Source organism: Mustelus asterias, chromosome 11 (genome assembly GCF_964213995.1).
Source record: "Mustelus asterias chromosome 11, sMusAst1.hap1.1, whole genome shotgun sequence".
Taxonomy (NCBI): domain Eukaryota; kingdom Metazoa; phylum Chordata; class Chondrichthyes; order Carcharhiniformes; family Triakidae; genus Mustelus; species Mustelus asterias.
In genome coordinates this window covers 87,961,751-87,984,382 of record NC_135811.1, presented here as the reverse complement: position 1 = coordinate 87,984,382, position 22,632 = coordinate 87,961,751, and the positions used below count along the sequence as shown (strand labels likewise).

Sequence of the window (22,632 nt, the reverse complement as noted above, 5' to 3'; positions counted from 1 at the left end):
AAACAAACAAATATATTTCACAAGAAAATCAGAGCAGTTGTGCACCTCATCTATCACCGTTTGAACAGTAATGACTGGAATAACTAGCAAGGAAGACCCTAGCCTAAGTGGATAGGTCGGGTCAGGAGTTTATTAATGAGGTGGTTGGTCAGTACTATAGCTACAGGGAGTTAGAAACGATTTTAATCTTACTATCGTTTCCAGAGTAACTATTCTGCGAAGAGGCTTGGAACAAACAGAAATAAGAAGGTTCCAGGTGCAGGGCTAATGGCTTAAATGGAAGTTGAAATTTTCTGGGCAATTCCCATGCAGTCCTTGCATGGGGACCTCTGGGAGTTGGGAGTGGAGAGGACCCACAGCACATCTTTCAAGGTAGGCACCCTGGGGAATGGAAGATTTGGGCCACTATTTATAGATGTGCCCTTCACGTGGAAAGGATTAATGTTTCTGATACGAAAGCCCAATTTAAATCAATTGGTCCCATTATTTTCAATTATTATTCAAAAAGAAACCCAGGTTTCAATGAACTCATGCCTTTCAATGGAGTTACTCATGTGGAAGAAACGATAGGATAGCTTTAAACTGATTTGTATGATGACTAGGATAGATGTTGCTCTATCTAGTTTTCAAGATTATTATACACTACTTACAACTGTGTTTTTGGTGGTCCAATATTTAAAGTGACATCTGCTGAAAATATAGGCAACAATACACAGTTAAAATTGCTAATTTTATTTTCAAAATGATCATTGAAAGTTCAATTTTGAACCAAATCTGGAAAGTCAAAGTTTGACTGGAGAAAATTAAACATTAGGTCCTTACGACAAGATGTCATATCAAACATGATCCTGTTTTCAATGCATATATAATGCTGATGTACACAAATATACAATGATATGATACAGTACAATGAAAGAGTAAAGCCAGAGCCGCTAGTAATCTCACACAACCAAAAATGAGCAGATAGAATCACACACAAAGATAATGGTAGTTTTAGTTTAAATTCACATCAAATTCCAAGTATTTTTTTTAACCTTCCCAAAACTAATTCTAAAATCAAACAAGCGTTTAAGCTTAAATCAATCATTTTCAAGATCCATAGGTACTATGTGCTCTAATTTTAACAAAAGCACTGCTGTATTGCAATAGATGCACAGTTTAAAAGGCCAATGATTTGCTTTCTTCATAAATGAACACATCTTTGGCACATTTTACATAAAACTCATATACAGATTTACACACTATATATATACAGATAAAAATAAACATGTACCATTTCACTAATACAATTATTTATAATGACAAATTTGGCATGAGGGTATGTCTGTGGATGGCAACAAGTGGTGCAGTGAATTTTGGAGCGAGTGAAACATTGCAAAAGTGAAAGACGTATAATGCAAAGAATTTGAACAGCATAATTGTAGTTAAGTGTACAACAGTGACACCGTGGGGAAGGGGGAGAGGCAGGGTGAAGGCAAAAAGGAATGAACAAAAGGGATTTAGGGGTCTAGGGATCCAAGTGATCAAAACAAAATATCTGACATGAGCAAAAATCAATTCATAAATGTTATGATGCTGAACTTCATCACAACTGTTTAAAATGTAAAAACTACTACAATCACATGCAGCATTGGTCAAAATATTCTGTTCAGCATTGTGTTTACCATATAAAAATGTATTTGGCTTTGGAAAAAAATCCAGCATTGAATGAACAAGAAGATGTCAAGTTTAAAGGGGCTGAGCGAACTTGGGTAATATTTCTAGAAAAGCAGGTTATGAGGCAAGTCAAATGGGGTTTTGAAAAATACAAAGGGAAATTAATGGGGGAAGGAATGTTCCCTCTACCCACAGAACACAGAACTGAAGCCAAGTACACCCAAATTTATCTTCTTCCCTTACAACATTTGAGAGGATACAGGGGAGTTTTGGCCAAAATGCCACGGATATAAAACCAATATTTGAAATTAAAGAACATGAATAAGGAAAGGAGTTGGAATAAAGAAAGCTGCCATACCTAACGAAAACAGCAAAGCCAGTTAGACAAATTGAATTTCCATGCCTGTTCCTACATTTTGGGATTAGTCCTAACTTGACTCCAGAATCACTGATGATTGGAGGCCACATGATTTTAGAACTATCTATCCATGTAAGCTAAACGCACACACTGTTTAAAAAAAACTTTAATAAATGCAATCATACTTCCCATAAAAGTATTTGAATATTTGTGAGATTTGTGGTTTGTGAAATGTCACCATTTAGATGAATATCTATATAGTACAGACACAAATTTCATGTTGGCGACATTTCTTCTTTATAATTTCTACAGCTGTTTTTACTGGCCAAAAACAAAACAGAACAGTCTTCTCCGTAATACTGCTACTGTTACCCACATTCTTAGCTTGCTTTTTAAAACCAGACTTTTAATGCCACCCAATGTGCTTGCTTCACATTCTGACACTCAAAAGCTTGAAACAGCTTTAAATATTTACATGGCCACTATTTTCTCTCCCAAAGTAAATCCATAAAGATCTTGTCTTTCAACAGTAAGATTCTGCAAAACAAAAGGGACAAATACTCTTGCTTAGAATCAACTCAAGGTTAACCAGTTGAGAAGATCCCTCATCTCTTTTATTGCTTCTATACTATTGTACACTCTAAAGAACCATGCGGTCGTCTAAAAATCACATGTTGTGGTTGGCTGGCTATGTCAAATTGCAAATGGACAACAGACCATTCATTATAACGTTGAGCTGATCCATTTGTGCATCATTGCTGGATCTTGTGAACAGCCAAGTTCTTTGGATCACTACTAGGTACACACCAATCATCAGCCTCATGATTATGTTGGTAATGTCGCCAGGCAGATTTGTTATAAACTGGTAGTCTCTCTACTGAGTCTTTCGATAGAGCCTAAAAGAGAAATTACAAAGACAGAAGAGTGAACATACAATTCTAACAAGATTTAAACAGTAGTCTACTTCAGCAAATTTTTATAAACAACGGGAATCAGGATGTTCTGGGTCAGAATGGGTTTCTTTTGGCAAGGAAGCATGAAGTTTACAAAAGAAAGCATTTGTTTACTTTGCTCAAATTCAAAAGCAGTCAATGCTGGATGAATGGACAGCACAAGCTGTAATTAGAAGTGTCAGAGAGGTCAATTTTGTATGACCATTGCAAGTTATGGGAGTATAGCCATAAACTTATTACAGTTCTCACCGTTTTGGAGGGGTTTCGGAATGGCTGTGATTTGCCAATACTGGCTCTGGCAGCTGAAGCATTTGGCAAACTGATCCCACTTATCATTTAGATCGTATTTGTTGTGCTACAAGGAGACAAAGCTAAACATGTGGGACTCATGACCCGCCAGGTAGTAAAAGGTTGTTGCAGTTAGGATTTCTGTCTCATCACAGCATGATGGGAATGAGTTCGGAAGGGTGGGGGAGCATTTGCCCGTGGAGCCCCACGGGAGACAGTGACAGAGATCTGCACATGCACAATGGCTGCCATCAGCGGGCTTTCTGGTGAGCTAGGCCCTGCCCACTCCCCCTGCTGGCAGAAACCTAGTTTTGCCTTTTTTTTCTGACTAAAGCCAGGTAAGTTTCGATTTTTAAGTCACCCAAAATTACGGCACGAATTTCTCCCGTTTTCATGCCCGTTCAGAACTTAAAATTGTTTTGATAAGATCGTACCCAGTCCTTCATCTGATCAAGTAATCAGAATTTTGGAAATACTTGCAAACCCATTACAAGTTCCACATTAGTCTCTTCTGTGATATCTCAAGAATTATTTTCCATGAATCATTCAAATAATCTCATGAAAATTTCAGATTCGAATAGGAAACTGCTTGTCGGTTATGTTTCTAAGCAATACTGCCTGCATGAAATGTAGTAATCAGAAAAAAACCTGTTAATATCAGGCTTATTAAGTCGCTGCATGGCCTAGGATAATCCACATCCTAATCATATTACCTTCTAGGAAGGGAACACCATCGCACAACAGTATTGGTTGTGAATGAAGGCTCAGTTGCTCATATAGCAACATTTGCCAAGGGACTTGGAATTTTCCTAAGTACTGTAGATCAGTTCCAACTTCGATCTTGAGGTCAGTAGGATTTGGTTTGGGAGGGAAAGTGGCTAAAGCTTTTCACAGGCAAAGTTGAAGCAACTGAAACAGATCCAGAAATATTGAGGGCTACCCACAACCACCTGATCAGTCATGCCAACACAAAAAAGGTTTCAGTTGCAGTAATAATCCAAGTCCTTGCAGCTCTCCAAATCCCCTCCTGTTCCTTACACCTCCTTCACAGGCCAAGTCCCATTCCAGCCTCTGGAACCTGTTCCAATTTAGCATTCCAATTTGCATCCTAGTCTCTCGGGTCTCTATGCATTTCTGTCCCCTCAGCCTGCCCATATATTCCTGACTACTAGCAGAGTTTCCACTTATTTAGGTCCCACGCTTTGCAATACCTTTGCTGAATGTATTTGCCATACTACTCAGCTCCTTCCCTTTCTAAAAATTGTCCTTAAAATATTTTTGATTATGTAATTTCAATCACCCATTTTAATTCCCCTATAACTGCTGTCTGATTTTCCAAGGTTTCATTCCACCAAAGGCAGCAAAAACTAAAATAAAATGCATTTCGTTGCTGGCGACTACTTCTGCCAATTCCACCTTTGTCAAAAATAAGCCACAACTGAGTTCAAAAAGTTTTTCGACAGTTTAAATACGGCACCATTGAGCATATATCTACATTAAAATTTCTATATTTAAAATGAATTACATTGTACTTCTGAAATGTTTTACGTAAAAAAAAAAGCATGCTGAATTTCAATGTAATTCAGCCATATCTAAGGCAGCACTCTTGCCTTTGAGTCAAAAGGTTGTGGGTTCAAGTCTCATTCCAGGACCTGAGCACATAATCTATACTGACATCTCGGTGTAGTATTAAGGGAATGCTGCACTGTCAGAACTGCTGTCTTACCGATGAGAATTTAAACTGAGGCCGTATTTGTCCTCTTAGGTGAATGCCAGAGTTCCCATGACACTATTTGTAGAAAAGGGGAGTTGTGGCTAATATTTATCCTTCAACCAACAAACTATTTAATTACATATCTCAGTTTGTTGGACAATACTATGCAAATATAGACATAGGCATAGAATCCCGACAGTGCAGAAGGAGGCCATTTGGTTCATCGAGTCTGCACCGACCACAATCCCACACAGGCCCCATCCCCATAACCCCATGCATTATCCTAGCTAGTCCCCCTGACACTATGGGCAATTTAGCACGGCCAATTCACCCAACCTGCACATCTTTGGACTGTGGGAGGAAACCGGGGCACCCAGAGGAAACCCACGCAGACATGGGGAGAATGTGCAAACTCCACACAGACAGTGACCCAAGCCGGGAATCGAACCCGGGTCCCTGGTGCTGTGAGGCAGCAGTGCTAACCACTGTGCCGCCCGAGTTACCAAATATGGTTACCAAATTTCCTTACATTACAACAATGACTACAATTCTGAAGTATTTCATTAGCTGCAAGATATTTTGGATGTCCTGAGGTTGTGAATGTTATAAATGAATGTTATTTCCTCTTCCTCTATAGTAATATACTACTAACTACATTGTCTTAGTACACGGTGAGCTGTACATTGTTTTAATGCTTCAGATTGAAATACAGAGCAAACTAGTATATATTATTTGATACATCCCAAGCAAAGAAATCTTCACCTTTAGATAAATGACTGCATCGGTCCCATAACCCTCCATAGAATAGAGCTGAAGATCTCCCTGAAAGTACTTGGCATAAAGTCTTGAAATAGGCAGCCCATAGCCAAAACCAGCCTGAAAATGTAATAACACTGCATGAACAGACTACATTTGCAAAATAAAATGTCAGTATTGATTAAATATGCTAGTGCACAGTACGTATATATGTGAATAAATACATACCAGTGGTGTACCTCTGGAACTTCCCAAGTGTGGTGTGGGAGCTGTGCTATACATATAACTGAACAGCCGGTCGATCTTACTTAGGGGAACACCACCACCTTTGTCACTCATCTATGACAAAGAAGGCAGGTGATTAAATGAAAAACAAAATGCTTCTCATTATTAGTATTTTATAACGCAATGCATAATCAAGATGCTATTTCCATCGGATAACTAGAGTAAGGAACTGAAATTGCGAGAGTACACTCGAGGGGAAAAGTCAATGCTTTTTTTAAAAAACACCTACCATGCTATTTTGTCAGAAGTTGAATTGTCAATTTGGATGATCTATTCGCTGTTTAATATAGTCCATAAAATAATTTTAAAATAAAACAAAAATCATTTTCACCTTAATCGTGACATCTTCACCACCCAGTGCAACTTTTACTTTGATAGATGGAAGATGAGGACTGGATTCATGACTTTCTACAGTAGCTCTCATGGCATTCTTGAATAAAAAGACATGGAACTAATGTTTTATTTTACTGACACAGCACAAAAGTCAATACATCGCCAATCAGATAGTAATAAAAGAACTATTGAATAAACACAAAATGACCACAACCTCATGAGGTATTATTATTTTTTAAACAACTGCTTAATAAAGTATTAGGCGGCGTGGTGGCTAGCACTGCTGCCTCACAGCGCCAGGGACCCGGGTTCAATTCCAGCCTTGGGTGATTGTCTGTGTGGAGTTTGCATGTTCTCCCTGGGTCTGCGCAGGTTTCTCCAAGTGCTTTGGTTCCCTCCCACAGTCCAAAGATATGTATGTTAAGTTGATTGGTCATGCTCAATTGCCCCTTAGCGTATGGGGATTAGCAGGGTAAATATGTGAGGATAGGGATTGTTGTCTGTGCAGGCTCGATGGGACGAATGGCCTCTTTCTGCACTGTAGGGATTCTATATGTTATCAATTGTAAAATGCATCTATATGAACACTTGCAGTATGTAGAAAAAGTATTTCCCAGCACGATTATTACATCTATTAATGGTGCACGTACAGCAGTGGTTAATAAATTAAGTACATAAAACTTTCACTGCAGCGATAAAAGCAACATTGCAACTCTACTCAATTATGTAGGTTATCCATGTGCAAGTTGCATTTCACAGAATACTCTATGATTGACTAATAAAGGACAACAGAAATTCATAATATTCTCTGTTGCAATCCGGTGCAAGGATTCAATAGTAGCTCTTGTTCCCTCCCATAGCTGTTGCTCACTTGTCTCCAGCGCTAAGTTACACCTCCTATTGCTAATGCTCACCCCCCCCCCGCTGCTTACTTTCTTTTATAAACAGCTGAGGTAGTGAAAGGAATTCAATTGGAAAAATTTCAGACTATTGTAGCACAAACCTCTTTGCATTTGAATTTTGACAATACATGCTATTAAGAAGGGAGTTGTGTTGCGAGTGGCATGAAACTGAGATTAGAGAAAAGTGGATACCTCTCAGCTGGTGTGTGTCATCACCGGGCCCCTGTTCTGAAAGTTTCACAGTTCTTAAAGTCAGAATTTGGGGTGACACGGTGGTTAGCACTGCTGCCTCACAGCGTCAGAGACGCGGGTTCAATTCTGACCTTGGGTGACTGTCTGTGTGGAGTTTGCACGTTCTCCCTGTGTCTGTGTCGGTTTCCTCCGGGTGCTCTGGTTTCCTCCCACAGTCCAAAGATGTGCGGGTTAGGTTGATTGGCCATGCTAAATAGACCCTTATTTAGGGGGATTAGCAGGTTAAATATGTGAGAATAGAGATTGTTGCCTGTGCAGGCTCAATGGGCTGAATGGCCTCTTTCTGCACTGTAGGGATTCTACGATTCTAAAATATCATTTGTTTAGACTTCAGAGGATCTGAAAAATTAGGTAAAATAGGGATAATAAATGAGAACAATCCTTAACTGCATATCTTGGATTAAAAAGGCATTTTGCTCTCAATGCACGAAGTTTACTTTCCCCAGTCCGCTACAGTTTGCGTACAGTCATGACAAAATATTTACTCAAAACTGGAAAAACATTTCTACATAAAGGTCAACAATATTCTAACATTGTGCAATAATTAATGAAACATTTCAATAAATAAAAAGCTGGTTTCTTACTTTGAAAAGTTCAAATAGCATGTGATAGAGATGAGATGGCACATATACAATATGGACAGGTCCTGAACCATTCACTGCTGGAATGAGAGAGAGAGAGAATCACATGTTAGAAGAAATTCTCTTTCAAGAAGTCATTAGCAATACATCAAAAACTGTTTAGACTACACTTGGGGAGTACTGTAAGCAGTCCCGGGCACCATATCTTAAAAATAATAGATGGCTGTGGCGGGAGTACAGGGTGGATTTACCAGAATGATACCTAGAGTCAATGGTTAAATTACAAGCAGAGATCCTCCTGTAATTTAAAAGGTTAAGGGCATAGAAATTTTCAAAATACTAAGTGGGACAAATAAGGTAGAGAGTAACCATTTATTCAGTTTGGGGAGTCTACTACTAAGACCCCATCTAAAAAATCAGAGCCACATGTACAGCATGCAAAATAGTAGTACAAGTGGTGATAGAAGATCAAAATGCTCTGCTGCTAACAGCAATTGATACTAGATTAGTTGTTAATTTTGAATCCAAGATTGATAGATTTTTGTTCCCCAATGCCTATATGTGCTCTGCCTGAAGGCAGGTCCTTGGCTCATTGTCTGCTGATGCTTCATCCCGAGCCATTTTTCTTGGCAGTTTGGCTTGCCTTCACGGACAGAGGAAGAACGGCTGTAACAATGATTTAACAACAATAATGGCAATAGTGGCTTTAAAATGGCTATTCTGGCTGAGAGTGAAGCATGCTGGGAATTTTGGTCAACTTATAGTTTAAAACCAGATGTAGGTCTTAAATAGGCTCTGGTCTGGGAGCCGTGATCTGAAGCTTCCTATGTTGACCCAGATAAGGGAAGTTGTTTACATTAACTAAGACACTATGGCTCCGATTTATGGCTGCTACGTATGGAGTATGCAGTTTGAATTAAGTGCACTGGCTTCGCTCAAAAGTAATTTCACCGGATGTTCGAGCCACGGTTTCTGAGTTGGCTGGATGACACAGAATCTTCCGGAAGTGAGTGGAGAATTGTGGACAAAAGATAGGAGTTCTTTGTTTGGCAGCAATAATGCAAAGAGGCCAACCATCGCACGAAGAAGCTGAAGGATACTTCAGAGAGAGCAAGATTCTACATCGAGATTATTTCTTGGCCAAGGTTTTCTTAAACTCAGTAGTATCTATTTTCAGTTAAATAGTTAAAGTTGATGTTCAGTTAAAGTTAAGAGTTCAAGTTCAGTAAAGAGTTAATGAGTTGCAACTGTTTCTGTTGGAGTTGGTACTAGAAGTGTTAAATAAAGGAATTGTTGAATCACAATCCTTGTTTGTCTCGTTAAACTGGAATGCTCGGAAAGTGTTTAAATTAAAGTTGTGTAACACCTTCCACTCTCAAAGGCATGCCAAGGAGACAGATCCCAAGTCTAACTCTGCCAGAAGAATCAAACCCACACTGTTCGCATTAGTCTGGATCACATGTCAGCTATTTAGCCAACTGAGCTAACCATCCCCCTTATTTAAGGTATTAAAAGGGATACAAAGCAAAGGTCTTGAAGTTAAGTTGCAGATCAGCCATGATTTCATTGAACGATGGAATTGGCTCGAGGGGCCAAATGGTCTACTCCCGGTTCTTTAAAATTTCTTGGTAGCAGACGTATCAAAGTAAACAATAGTAAAGCAGGTCTGTCATGTGTAAATGTGACAGCTCTGCAAGGATATGTATATATCAAGTTGTCAGGCCTCAGCCCAAGTTAAACATTAACTGCCCAGCACAAGCAACAATTTCAGAAGGATTGACAAAGAAGCAGCACTGAACAGAGCTACAACATTGGCAACAATTATAAACCAACTCATGCAACCTTACCATTGTATTGGTCCACTTCTAGTGCAGGGGAGTCCATATAATATTGGTCACAAAGAAGCTTGGCAGTTTCGTACGCATCTGTGAAAAGTGAGCTGATAGTGACCATCTGTAAAGCAATAGCAAACTCTTTCCTTGCAAAAATGCACATATTGATGTACAACTGCTTTACGCAAAGCTTCTATATCAGATTACTCACTACATGTGCTTTATGATACTTCATGGAACATGAAATTTCACCAGAGATTACGAACATGTTTGAATCCTGATTTTGACCACTGAGCTTGAAGGCAGGCGGAGACAGGAAGCATCAAGCAAAAAAATGTATCCCAGATACTCACAAGAATCATTTGTGAACAAGGACAGACATTTTGTACAGTAAGCAGAGCATCACCATCTGAAACAGTAGCAGCCAATCTGGGTACATTATTCGAAGCGGCTACTGTTAAGTTTCTCAAAAGATCATAGCTTAGTATTAGCAACCAGATTTAGTGCTGTGGGTAACACAAATAACTAATGGGAACATTATCATCCCAGAGCTTCTATGCTGACTTAACATTCCACTAAAGTACAGAGGTAGTGGATGCAATGGCAGTAATCTTGCAAGAATCCTTACATTCTGAAAAAGTCTCAGAAGATTGGAAAACTGCTAATGCAAATACCCTTATTCAAAAAGGGAGACAAAAAATAGGTAATTATAGGTCAGTTAGCTTAATATCTGTCATTGTCAGAATGTTAGAGACCATTATAAAGGATGTAATAACAGAGTAATATAATCAAGCAGAGTCAGCATGACTTCATTCAGGAAGGGGAAATCATGCCTGACAAATCTACTAGAATTCTTTGAGGTGGTAATGAGCAGCAGAGATAAAGGGGAACCAGTATATGTAATATATTTTTATTTCCAAAAAGTGTTCGATAAGGTACCGCAAAGCCCATGGTGTTGGAGATAGGATATTACCATGGATAGAGTTTCAACTAACTCTAGAAGACAAGAGTTGGGATAAGAGGTGCATTTTCAAGATGGCAACCTGTGAACTAGCAAATACCACAGGGATCGGTGCTGGTGCCACAATTACTTACAATATATATTACTGACTCACACAAGGGAAGTGAATGTACTATTGCTAAGTTTGTGGATGATGCAAAATAGGTGAGCAGGTAAGCAGTGAGGATGCTACAAAGAGTCTACAGAGGGATATAGGCAGGTTAAGTGAGTGGGCAAAAACCTGTGAGATGGAATATAATGTAGAGTAATGCACTTAAAGATGTGGCACAGAGGGATTTGGGGGTCCTTATGCATAAATCGCGAAAAGCTAGCATGCAAGTTCAGCAGGTAAGCAAATGGAAAGTTGCCTCTTTGAATCCTCCTCAACTCAAAATTCCGCCCAGTTTTGTGACATCAACAAACTTGAAAATGTTACATTTGGTTCTCTCATCCAGATCATTTATATATTGTAAACAGCTGAGGCCCAAGCACTGATCCCTGTGGTACCACACTAGTCACTGCCTGCCACTCAAAAAGACCCATTTATTCCCACTCTCTGTTTCTTGTATGTCAACCAATTCTTGATCCAAGTCAATACGTTACCTCCTATTCCAGGTGCTTTAATTTTGCCCACTAACCTCTTGTGAGGGACTTTATCAAAAGTCTTCTGAAAGTCTAAATACAGCACATCCACTGGTTCTTCCTTAAAAACGCCAATAGATTTGTTAAGCATGATTTGTATTTCATAAACCCATGCGGTCCAATCCTTTTAATGTTTTCCAGAAGAGTCTATTATGTGATAATAGAATTTAACATCTTCCCCACTACGGGGAAGATGCCAGGCTAACTGGTCTGTAATTCTCCCTTTTCAAATAATGGGGTTATATTTGCCACCCTCCAATTTATAGGAACTGCTCCAGTCTATAGAATTTTGGAAGATGACCACCAATGCATCCAATATTTGCAGGGCCTGTAATATTTTGATGTTGATTACCAGGCCCTGGTGATTTGTCAGCCTTTAACCCTATTAATTTCCCCAGCACCATTTTCTTATGATGGATTTCCTTCAATTCCGCCCTCTCACGAGACCCTGGGTTTGTGCCCTCTTTTGGTTATGGGCATGAGGGAAAGTGGAGTTGAGGATTATCACATCAGATCAGCCATGGAGCAGAAGTGATGGGCCAAATGGCCTACTTCTGCTCCTATCTCTTATGGTCTTAAATCTATGAAAATATAAATAGACAGCTAAAACGGAGATTCTGTTTGTGAATTTTCACAAATCTTAAATCAATACAGAAGAATATTTCTCCCCCAAATGAAAAAAGGAATGACTTACCCCTGATAACATCTACAACTTCACAGTCTGGATCAATACTGCCTATATGCTTTGGATGAGCTGGATTTGTTGTGCCTCCAAAAATGAGTGCTAAGGAAATAAAGAAAAGTTGGCATATACAGTTCCTGATATTTAAACAAATCCATCAAGAACATATTCATAATAACCTTGTCATTTAGAACACTAAATTCATAAATATTCAAAATGTTCCACTGTACACTATTTATGCAAAGAAGAGGTTTATTACATTATCTCACTATTAAAGAATTGATAAAGCTGTTTCTATAGCATATCTCGCTTGTGAAATACAACATGGAGTTTCTCTCAAATTTTGCACTTACTATGCTGATTGATAAGCATCCTGATAGAAATACGGCTCATGTAAAATCGATCCAGAAAGTACTGCACATTTTGACTGGTGATGCTATCTTCTAAAAATGATTCCTTGTACTCGATTACACCCTGAGCCATTGTTGGAACAACATCATTATGCCTGTTCCGAATTGTGATTAAGGCATCTGTAAAACTAAGAATATACACAAATTAAAATCAAAGCCTTTCAGCTATACTACAAATAAAAGCCTCATACATCAAGTCAGATGAGATCCATCTCAGATCCAGCCATTTTACAGAATCCAGAATAGTGCAAGTAGTTGGCTCATGTCAGGCTTCCAGAATTGAATTTAAAAGACCAATATTAAGGTATCTAAAAAGTTGCCCAAAGAATTTTCTGATATTTTGTTTTTTTTTCAAACTAGTTACAGCCAGCATCCTGAAAATCTGGAAGTATTAGAAGGGTACCAATATGCAAGGTGAAATTCCTCCCAACTAAACGCAGAAAAAGTTTGGGTTTCTTTCCTCCCTTGTAATTAATAGTTCAGTTTCAATACTGAAAGTTTCACCACTTTGGGGTCTTGCAATTTCAATAGCAAGTCATTACAGAGAGAAATGAATTTTACATATTCTGAAATGCAATTGCTAAACCTAAATTTTAAAGATGGACCTGTTGCTGTTAACAGGACTTTAATTTCACAATCACAGTGAACAGGCTTTCAATGCAAGACACCAATAAATTGTTTTTTTGATAAGGGCTGAATAGTTGAACATTCAGTCAAATAATCAGTAAGCAAATGATACCTTAAAATACCAGAGACACAGTCTTGAAATGTTATCCAAGATAAATAAAAAATCCATACCCTGATAAAACACTGTGATCATCAGGGTTCCGATGATAGAATTCAAGAATATCCAAGAGACTCTGGATATACCTAGATGATTAAAAAGATAGCATGCATCAGTTGTTTATCATAGAATTTTATGCATTATGCATACATGAAGAATTTTATGAATGGTCAGTGTGTTTTGTGCAAATCAAAGTAGTTAACAAATTTGGGACTTTCATGGGAGACAACGCCAGAATTTACAGGATACAATCAAAATGGAGAAAATACGAGGAGTAGGCCATTTAGCCCTTCAATATCGTTGTTGAACCTCTATCTCAACATTCTACTCCCACGCTCTTCTCATATCCCTTGACATCTTTAGAGTCTAAAAATCTATTTCCTTCTTAAACTTGGCTTTCACAGAGATTTCCACATGTTCACCACTGAGTGAAGAAGTTTCTCCTCATCTCAGTCCTAAATGGCCTACCCCAGATGCCGAGACTGTGACCTCTTCTAGACATCCGCAACCAATGGAAATAACATCCCTGCATCCAGTCTGTCGAGCCCTGTCAGCATTTCATATATGTTTCAATTAGATCCCTTCGCATTCTTCTGAATTCCAGTGATTACAGACCCAGTGACCCCATCTTTCCTCACATGGCAATCCTGCTATCGTAGGAATCAGTCCAGTGAACATTCACTGCACTCCCCCTATGGCAAGTTTATCCTTTCTTAGGTAAGATCATCAAAACTGCACACAGTACTCTGGGTATGGTCTCACTAAGGCCCTGTGTAACTGCAGTAAGAGAGTTTTAACAACACCAGGTTAAAGTCCAACAGGTTTATTTGGTAGCAAATTTATTTGCTACCAAATAAACCTGTTGGACTTTAACCTGGTGTTGTTAAAACTCTCTTACTGTGTTCACCCCAGTCCAACGCCGGCATCTCCACATCATAACTGCAGTAAGGCATCCCTATTTCAAAATTCAAATCCTCTTGCAATGAAGGTCAACATACTATCTGCCTTCTTAACTGCTTGCTGCAGTTGCATGTTTTCTTTCAGTGACTGTACAAGGACACCCAGGTCCCTTTGTAACTCAACATTCCCAGTCGATCACCATTTGTCATTCTGTTGCTACATCTGAAAGAAGACACCACAGCAACTGGCTGTGGTCATTTTCTGAAAACCTGCTCCTTGAAGGGTAGCCGATTGCAATTCCACCATTGTCACTTCAACTGGAAACAGATAATAGCATAGAACAGAGTTCAAAAATCCTAATTTAATGATCTGGAGGGAAATATGGGGAAGGAGGGGATTTTTCATTTTTGCATGTCTAACCAGTAGCAATGAGGGGATCACAAATGGTCATTGTCTCCTCTGCTGTTTGAGTAACAAATCAAAACAAGCCTGCGAATACTATCTCATTTCTGAAGCCCAAATATTGATTCAATTTTGAACTATTTCATTTTTACCAGAGGTTGACCTCTAATTTGGCACAGTAAGGTTTGACGTAGTGTCACGGTGAGGTCTCTGAACCTTAAAGGCCCTTTAGCTTTGTTGAATGGGTTCAGAATTCAGCTGTGGTGCAAGGCAGGAAAGTGCAGCTAAATGTTGAAAAAGGCAAGCATTTCTAAAGTTTTTTTCAGCTAACCTACTTCAAAAAGGGTGGTCTTTCCAACACGAAAATATATGCTCACATTTGTTCGGAACAGTACACTAGCAATGTGTAAACAAATAAATAAAAATATGCTTGTGGTGAAGGTGTTCTGCTGTAAATAAGAATTCAGGGTGGCTTCACAGAGCTGAGTGTCCAGTATGAAAAAGGTCAAAATCAGAAGATCAGGATGCAGTATGAGTTTTGACTGCTTGGCTGAGACAATTTCCTTGATTACGCCACTTTGAGAGCTGTGACTGGAGTAGGGGGGCACTGAACAGGGCAGAAAGAACACAATTGTCCATTTGCTTTGTTAAAGCATAGTGCCAAATTTTCTGAAAATTACCAATTGATGACCTTCAATATCACTCAAGCTGTTCCCATTTGCAACATCTGCCATCTGGACATGATCACCATCTGAGAAATATTTCTGGTCATAGAAATTGCCTTTGCCAGAGTAAATAATTAGTTTAGTTTAACCCCCCCCCCCATGTTCAAGTACCTTGAAAACACAACCACCCTTAAAAAAGCATCCAAAAAACGAATTATTTAATGAAAAAGGACTAAATTATTTTGTTATTCATTTCAAACATTATTTTAAATTTTAGTTTTAAACGCTCTTCTTTCCTTTTATTCAGATACAGCAGCCCTCCAAAGCCTAGCAACATTGGGAGCTCAGTCAAACTGCAAGTGTACTGTTGACTTCGCACTGGACCTAACTGCAGTCTGGGTCAATGTCTGCACATTAGCGCACTTCATAGTGATCAAGCACAAAAATATTCTAATCTTTGCTCTTGTTAGCTCAGAGTCATAGTGACCGATTATAGCGCACCAGCATCATTCCAGCAAAAATCAATTAGCTCAGCATAAACTAGTGATTGGAACTGGAACTTTCCAGATCTGTTGATTCAGTTGCACATTAGCTAAATATTTTTTCAGTTTATGCAGCTAGAACGTACACCATGCTGCAAGGCTCTGTACAGGTCAGATTCATTGGCATCAATACAGAATTATTCATAGAATAGTGCAGAAGGAGGCCATTCGGCCCATCGAGTCTGCACTGACAACAATTGCACCCACTGTGAAAAATCCCTAGTCCCCAGTGTGAAAATCCCCTAGTCACCACACTCCACACCAGTGCAGGTACACTGAGGGGGAATTTAGCATAGCCAACGCACCTAACCAGCACGTCTTTCGGACTGTGGAAAGAAACTGGAACACCTGGAGGAAATCCACGCAAACACGGGGAGATTATACAAACTCCACAGAGACAGTGACCCAAGCTGGGAATTGAACCTGGATCCGTGGCGGTGTGTGTGGTAGCAGTGCTAATCACTGTGCCACCGCTTCTTCCTTCCAAATAATTTTAAGCATTTCTAATAAAATAGGCTTGGGCATGTCCAACATAGTTAACTAGCACGTGTATCCCAAGTGCAAATTTACTTATTATTGACATTGTTTGGCAGCCGATTCATGACGCTGTCCCATTTAGAATATGGAAATTGCAGATATGGACGACATGGTGGCACAGTGGTTAGCATTGCTGCCTCACAGTGCCAGGGACCCAGGTTCGCATCCCAGCTTGGGTCATTGTGCAGTGTCTGCATGTTCTCCCCGTGTCTCCATGGGTTTCCTCCGGGTGCTCCAGTTTCCTCCCACAGTCTGAAAGACATGCTAGTTAGGTGCATTGGCTATGCTAAAATCTCCCTCAGTGTACCCGAACAGGCACCGGAGGGTGACAACTAGGGGACTTTCACAGCAACTTCATTGCTGTATTAATATAAGCCTACTTGTGTCACTAATAAATAAACTTAAACATAGATGCAATAATGAATGCTCACACTGGAAGTTAAAATTTATTGTGCAGAATTTAAGAGAACGTCATGGGAATGCTTAATACAAATATTAAATGCACAAGTGCAAAAATGCTCCATTTCCTAACACCATGGTTTTTAGCTACTCTGGGCACTAAGCCAGATTTTCAAAACAAGCCCAAGAGTGTTTCTTTTTGCTAAACGCACATTTTTACTTTATGCTCAATTTTTAATTGGAGACTAGGAAGTAGTCGCCATTAAGCCTCCTATAAAGTACAGTTGTCAGCCCAATACTGCAGTCTAGAGAAGTTCAGGTCTCAATATGAGTAATGCAAGCCCATCTCCTCAAGATAGCCTCACAAAACTTGTAAAAAAGATTCATTCTGGAAATTAATGACTGGAAAATTAACACTACTTTGAATTCTATTGATGCTGAATTCATTGTATAACCATACAGTGGACCACAATATAATGAAACAATTGCAATCAAATTTGGCAGTAATCTATTGATAATAAACAGAATTAAAATAGCCTCAGTATCACACTGTGAACTCCAATAAAAATACTATTTTGAACTGGCTTTTACAATCAAGACGCAATCCAAGAGAGGGTGGAAGTACAATGTAAATAACAGCCTCATAACTGAAGTAGGGGAAAGTTCACAGCATACATTATACTGCTCCAGCTGGACAACTAGCCAGATAATTTAAGCAGGATAAGTCAGCTTATATCTGCCAACTAGACAAGTCAACTCATATCACTTGCAAACATATATAGCCAAATGCCTATCAGCAAGTTCCTTCTAATATTGTCACAATGAGAAAGTCAACATTGCTGAATTGGATGGGAAAGATATCAGTATTGCACATTGACATTATTCATTCCTCATTCAAAATTTACTACTTTGAAGAAGCCACACAAGAGACAGATTCTTCTCCAAAGAGGACATTCTCTAGCAGGTATGAACACCTTCTGTGTGGCCTACTCACCAGCTTTGCACTAATTGAACGGAAGGTGTGCCAAGTAGCCGGTCTGGGAGAAGATTGATTTCCTTCATAATATTAGAGAGTCTCACAGGCAGCTCTTGCCTCAGAAACATAAAGGAGGTCTTCTCACAGGCATTTGTTGATCCTAAGTGGATAAGAATGCAACACTGTACTTCAATGTTAAGATTCAACAATTTCCTCCCATTTTTCTACCCTTCTAAAAATAGCCAGAATTGTGCTGGAGAACAGTTCCACTGCACTGGGAACTCAGTATGAGCATGCCTGACATGTACACCTCAATTTTATCTGCAGTTGATGCCTAAACACATACTTGAGGCTATGATTTATTATTAAGCCATGTGTTTAGTTCTATATTCTCTCCCTGTAGAGACCTTTCATTCTGACTCTTGTCCCTCTGTGGAACAGATTTGATGACACCACATGCACCAGCATCAGTACTTGGAGTACTAACAAATGGATTCATTTGGGAATACTAAAAATTAAATTCCACCTGTGATTTCCAAGAGAGTGATATGTGCACCTAGAAAACTTACAGATCAATCGGGTACTGCTATGTATTCAGCTTGTGCCAAAGTTTCTTGCTCGATCTATCAGTATTTGATGTTCAGAATTAGAAAAATACGAGATTCCTTATAATTCTGCTTAATTCCTGAGGTTATGTCAATGAGGTGGCTACTGGTAGGAAGAGAACTGACAAGACTCCAAGCGAAGGAGAAACAGGTTATAACTAAAAATATCTCCTAGGTTATTTACATAATGAATATTTCTACATGTACATGTGATGAAGTATACATACTTCATAATGAAAGTATACCAATGGCAGTGTATTGATTCTTGGGAAAGAGATGCGATTTTCGGTATAATTGGATAAATTCACACGGGCAGATGCAAGAAGAAATGTGAGATCTGTGGCTGCTGAAACCAATGAGAAACAAAACTGGACTGCAGTTCCAAAGAACAAGTTATTTTTCCTATATTCTAACGTGTTTGACGAGCCTGATTAACCAAATGATGTTTAACTTTATATTTCAAACTTTTAGGCTGCATGGAAAGATCCATGCGATCACATCAAGGGGTTTTGGCAAGTCAGAGTGGCATGCTTCGAATCTATGCTATTGGTATTCAACATGGATCTTTTGCATTGATACAGATAATGAAATGCAGCTTCAGTGGCTTTTGCACTCGTGGCATAGGTCTAGAAGCTGTGCCCTCATGGCTGAATGGATTAGTGTGAAAATACTCAGACAAAGTTCTTAGCCTGCTCCCAGTCACTGGATACCAGCTGGACAGCAGTTTGGGATTCAGTGATCTTGAGCTAAAACAAAAAAGAAACCTATGTTTCACATTCTTAATTATTATCCAATGATCTTCTGCCAGGAAATGGTTACATGATATCCTCTGCAATCCAATAATCCACCGACATAGGCTCGCAAAGAACAATAACTTCCACTTACAGGCCCCTTTAACATAGCAAAAACATCCCAAGGCACATGAGTAATGTGCCTCGTTAGAGAGAATGCCTTTAAGAGTAGTTAGGGAAAGAATTTGAAAAAAACAAAAATCATCGTTGTTGGCCAACTTACAATCCTGTGGAGGAATGATAATTTGATGCTACGTTGATGAACTAGTAATTACCAAACCCAGGTGACAAGAGATAAATATCAAACAATATTACTGCAACTTTTGTAAGTTCTGTCAATGTTAACAGTTCTCCAAATTAAATCTCTATTCCTGATATTAATATTCATTGTTCTCACAGGAAATATTTGCTTCTATTTCCAGCTCTCGTTAAGACTACACAAGTGCTGAGACTGGTAGTTATAAAATGCAAGGTGAGCTAGCATATTATACCATGTGATGCCCCAGTTGCAGTTCATGCTCTCTGTCTGACAAAAAGGTTCATCACATCATTTGGTTTTAGTGCGGTCAGGAGTCAAATCAGGATAGATGCTGCGAGAATGTTTCCCTTCACTGGCGAGTCAAAACTAGGTCTCAGTCTCAGAATAGGAGGTTGGTCATTTAGCATTGAGATGAGAAGAATGTTCTTTATTTAGTGGATAGTGAATCTTTGGGATTGTGCACCTCTGTGTTGTGGATGCTCAGCTAAAGCGCTTGTTCGAGGAAGAAATCTGTAGATGTTTATTGAGGGTATCAATGGATATGGGGAAAAAGTGTGAGAGGGTGCAGCTGAGGTAAAAGATCAGTCATGCTCTTATTTCAATGACAAAAGTGGCCTCATAGGTTGAGCAGACGGACTGCTGTTGAACTGCCTATTATTTATGTTTCAACTTCTCTGCTCCACTAAAGTATAAAAATAAAACGTTGACAATGCATAGCAAGTCAGAAACATTCACCGTAACACAAAACACAAGGCTTTATCGGAACCTTTCATTGTATAAATAGAGCTTAATTCATATCACCCCAAGAAAGCTATGGGTGAGGAAGGCCATTCAACATGATGAACTGGAATGCTCTGTCAGAGCCAGAATAGAGAACGGCTGAATGACCTCCTTCCATGCCATACCATTCAATGATCCTAACCCATTTTGGTTCATTAATGCAGATATCCTGACGTTTCTCCCATTTCAGGATCCAACCATTTCTTAAACGATTTCAGGACTTCCACCACTTTATTGCAGCTTGTGTCAAAGTATTGTTGTTGAACTAAATGTGACAGCTGAAATCGAAAGTAGGCAGGTAAAGTAATAACAAAATTCAGCATTCTCCCTCATGAAACTCAAATAATTTCATCCGCAGGTTCTAATGAAATTTGCAGCAACCTTCACGTCAACAAATATTCTCCTGATCATACGAGTATGGACTGGAACGTAAATACCAGCATAAAGCAAGCAGAATACCACACAGGGCCAGCACTAGTCACAAATATTCTCGACCTTTTGCGCAGAGAATATGCCAATGTTTTGGCGCAAGTATTCTTTAGGCAACTCCAAGTCGGTGGAAAATGTAGGACCCCCTAACTCCTGCTCTGATGCAGATGTCTGTTTACAATGCAGTGCGGATCCTGTAGGCTGATGTAACCACTGCCTTCCTTGCAAGATGAACGACTTATGCAAAAGGGGCAGGCAGCTCAATGTTTGCACCATTCGTCTGTTGCACTGTTTTAAACAATCTGAACTTGCAAGTTGCAGAGCATGGCTTGCAGCCAACTCTTGGTATTCACCCGCATTGATTTCAGTGTCCCACCTCCACCACCACCCCATGTCCCAGATGACTTGAAGCAAGGAAGCCTCTCAAAGTCAAGGGGGCAGAGGAGAAGGGGGGGGGGGGTGGCAGAGAGCCCCTTTGACTGCCAAGTGGGATCTTCTTGGAAGGGCCACTGCGTTGGAAAAGATCCGACCTTAGCACTGTACACCGTGTCAATTTAACATTTATTATTGGGGAGCAGGGTACCTTTTCTAAAACAACAAAGGTTATAAAATTTGACATGAGCCAAGGCTGACCCGCAGATAACTGATGCACATTTCCGTAAACACACCACAAAAACAATGAACTCCAAACAGCATCTGATCGAATGCCTTCAGGATTTCAACAAAAAATAAATAAGGGCGAGTGGCTGCAGTTGAACACAGATCAACCCCACCATTTCCCTGCCTGAGGGAGCCCCCATTTTGAGAGGCAGCTCCCAAACTGCACTCCCCCTCCCCCCCACAAAAAAAATAAATAAATAAAAACGCTCACCGAAATCCAAAAACTGCTTAATGGAGAGCGGGGAGGGCGAGAACTTGGAAAAATGGTCGATATGTTTGGGCACGTTGGCCAAAGCCGTGTTCTTCATCAAGAAGCGGACGAACTTCATGGCGCTCCAGCTCCCTCTCTCCTCAGCCACCCGCCGGCCGAGTCTGCAGCGCTCGAGCCGCAATCTGCATAATCAGCGGCCACAAACCCCGCCCTCTGTGTCCACCCCCCCTTGGCCCCGCCTCTCCCCCCACCCTCGCTTCACTCCCCAGACACAAACACACCGCGCGCGCACCCACGCGCGCGCACGCACACTACACGCGCCGGCGTTACGAGGACGTCATCGCGTCCTGACGTCAACGGCTCCTGGGAGTGACAGTTGGGAGGCGCTCCGTGTGGCTGTTGTTGTCCAGACAGAGAACAAGATGTTCCCTTCACACGCGACCCTCCTCAGCTCCTTACCCGCGGCTTCCGCAGGCCTTTCCTCTCATCCAGAGACTGCGTGACTTGGATAATTTTTTTAAAATATAGGGACAGAAAACTTGCTGAAGCTTTTGTGCTGGAGGAGGAAACATGGCATTTATAAGCTGAGGGGGGGAGGGGGGTTGTCAGTGTGCAGGCTTTTTGTTTTGGGTACCTTTCGGTACTTTAATTCTAAATCATAAAAGCCAATTTAAATTAATTCCAATCATGCATGGTCCCCGCATGAGGGACAAACAAGATCATAGAATTCCTACAGTGCAGAAGGAGGCCATCCTGCCCATTGAAGCTGGACCCACCACAATCCCACCCAGTCCCTATCCCCGTAACCCCACATATTTATCCTGAGTCCCCCCTGACACTAACGGTCAATTTAGCAGAGCCGATCAACCTAACCTGCACATCTTTGGACTGTGGGAGGAATGATGTGGAGATGTGGAATGGTGTCTAAAGATGTGCGGATTAGGTTGATTGGCCATGTTAAAATTGCCCCTTAGTCTCCTGAGATGCGTAGGTTAGAGGGATTAGCGGGTAAATGTGTAGGGATAAGGGGGTAGGGCCTGGATGGGAT

General features: G+C 40.1%; 1 protein-coding gene across 1 annotated transcript; it reads right to left on the bottom strand.

Annotated features, from left to right (window-relative positions):
• Positions 1–711: 711 nt before the first annotated feature.
• LOC144500640 (pyruvate dehydrogenase (acetyl-transferring) kinase isozyme 2, mitochondrial-like) lies at positions 712–21,805 on the bottom strand. Its single transcript, XM_078223901.1, has 11 exons — positions 21,585–21,805; positions 17,868–18,009; positions 13,443–13,514; positions 12,588–12,772; positions 12,247–12,336; positions 9,926–10,003; positions 8,082–8,158; positions 6,342–6,440; positions 5,954–6,064; positions 5,732–5,845; positions 712–2,910 (listed from the first exon to the last, which is right to left on the bottom strand). The coding sequence occupies exons 1-11, from the start codon at positions 21,700–21,702 to the stop codon at positions 2,767–2,769; spliced, it is 1,230 nt and encodes a 409-aa protein (XP_078080027.1). The 5' UTR covers positions 21,703–21,805; the 3' UTR covers positions 712–2,766.
• Positions 21,806–22,632: the final 827 nt, after the last annotated feature.

Coding starts and splice junctions, on each gene's coding strand:
- LOC144500640 (XM_078223901.1), bottom strand. CDS start 21,702: ATGAAGTTCGTCCGCTTCTTGATGAAGAACACGGCTTTGGCCAACGTG. Junction 12,337..12,587: donor GATGCTTATCAATCAGCATA/GTAAGTGCAAAA, acceptor TTATTTCCTTAG/CACTCATTTTTGGAGGCACA. Junction 5,846..5,953: donor GTTCCAGAGGTACACCACTG/GTATGTATTTAT, acceptor TTACATTTTCAG/GCTGGTTTTGGCTATGGGCT.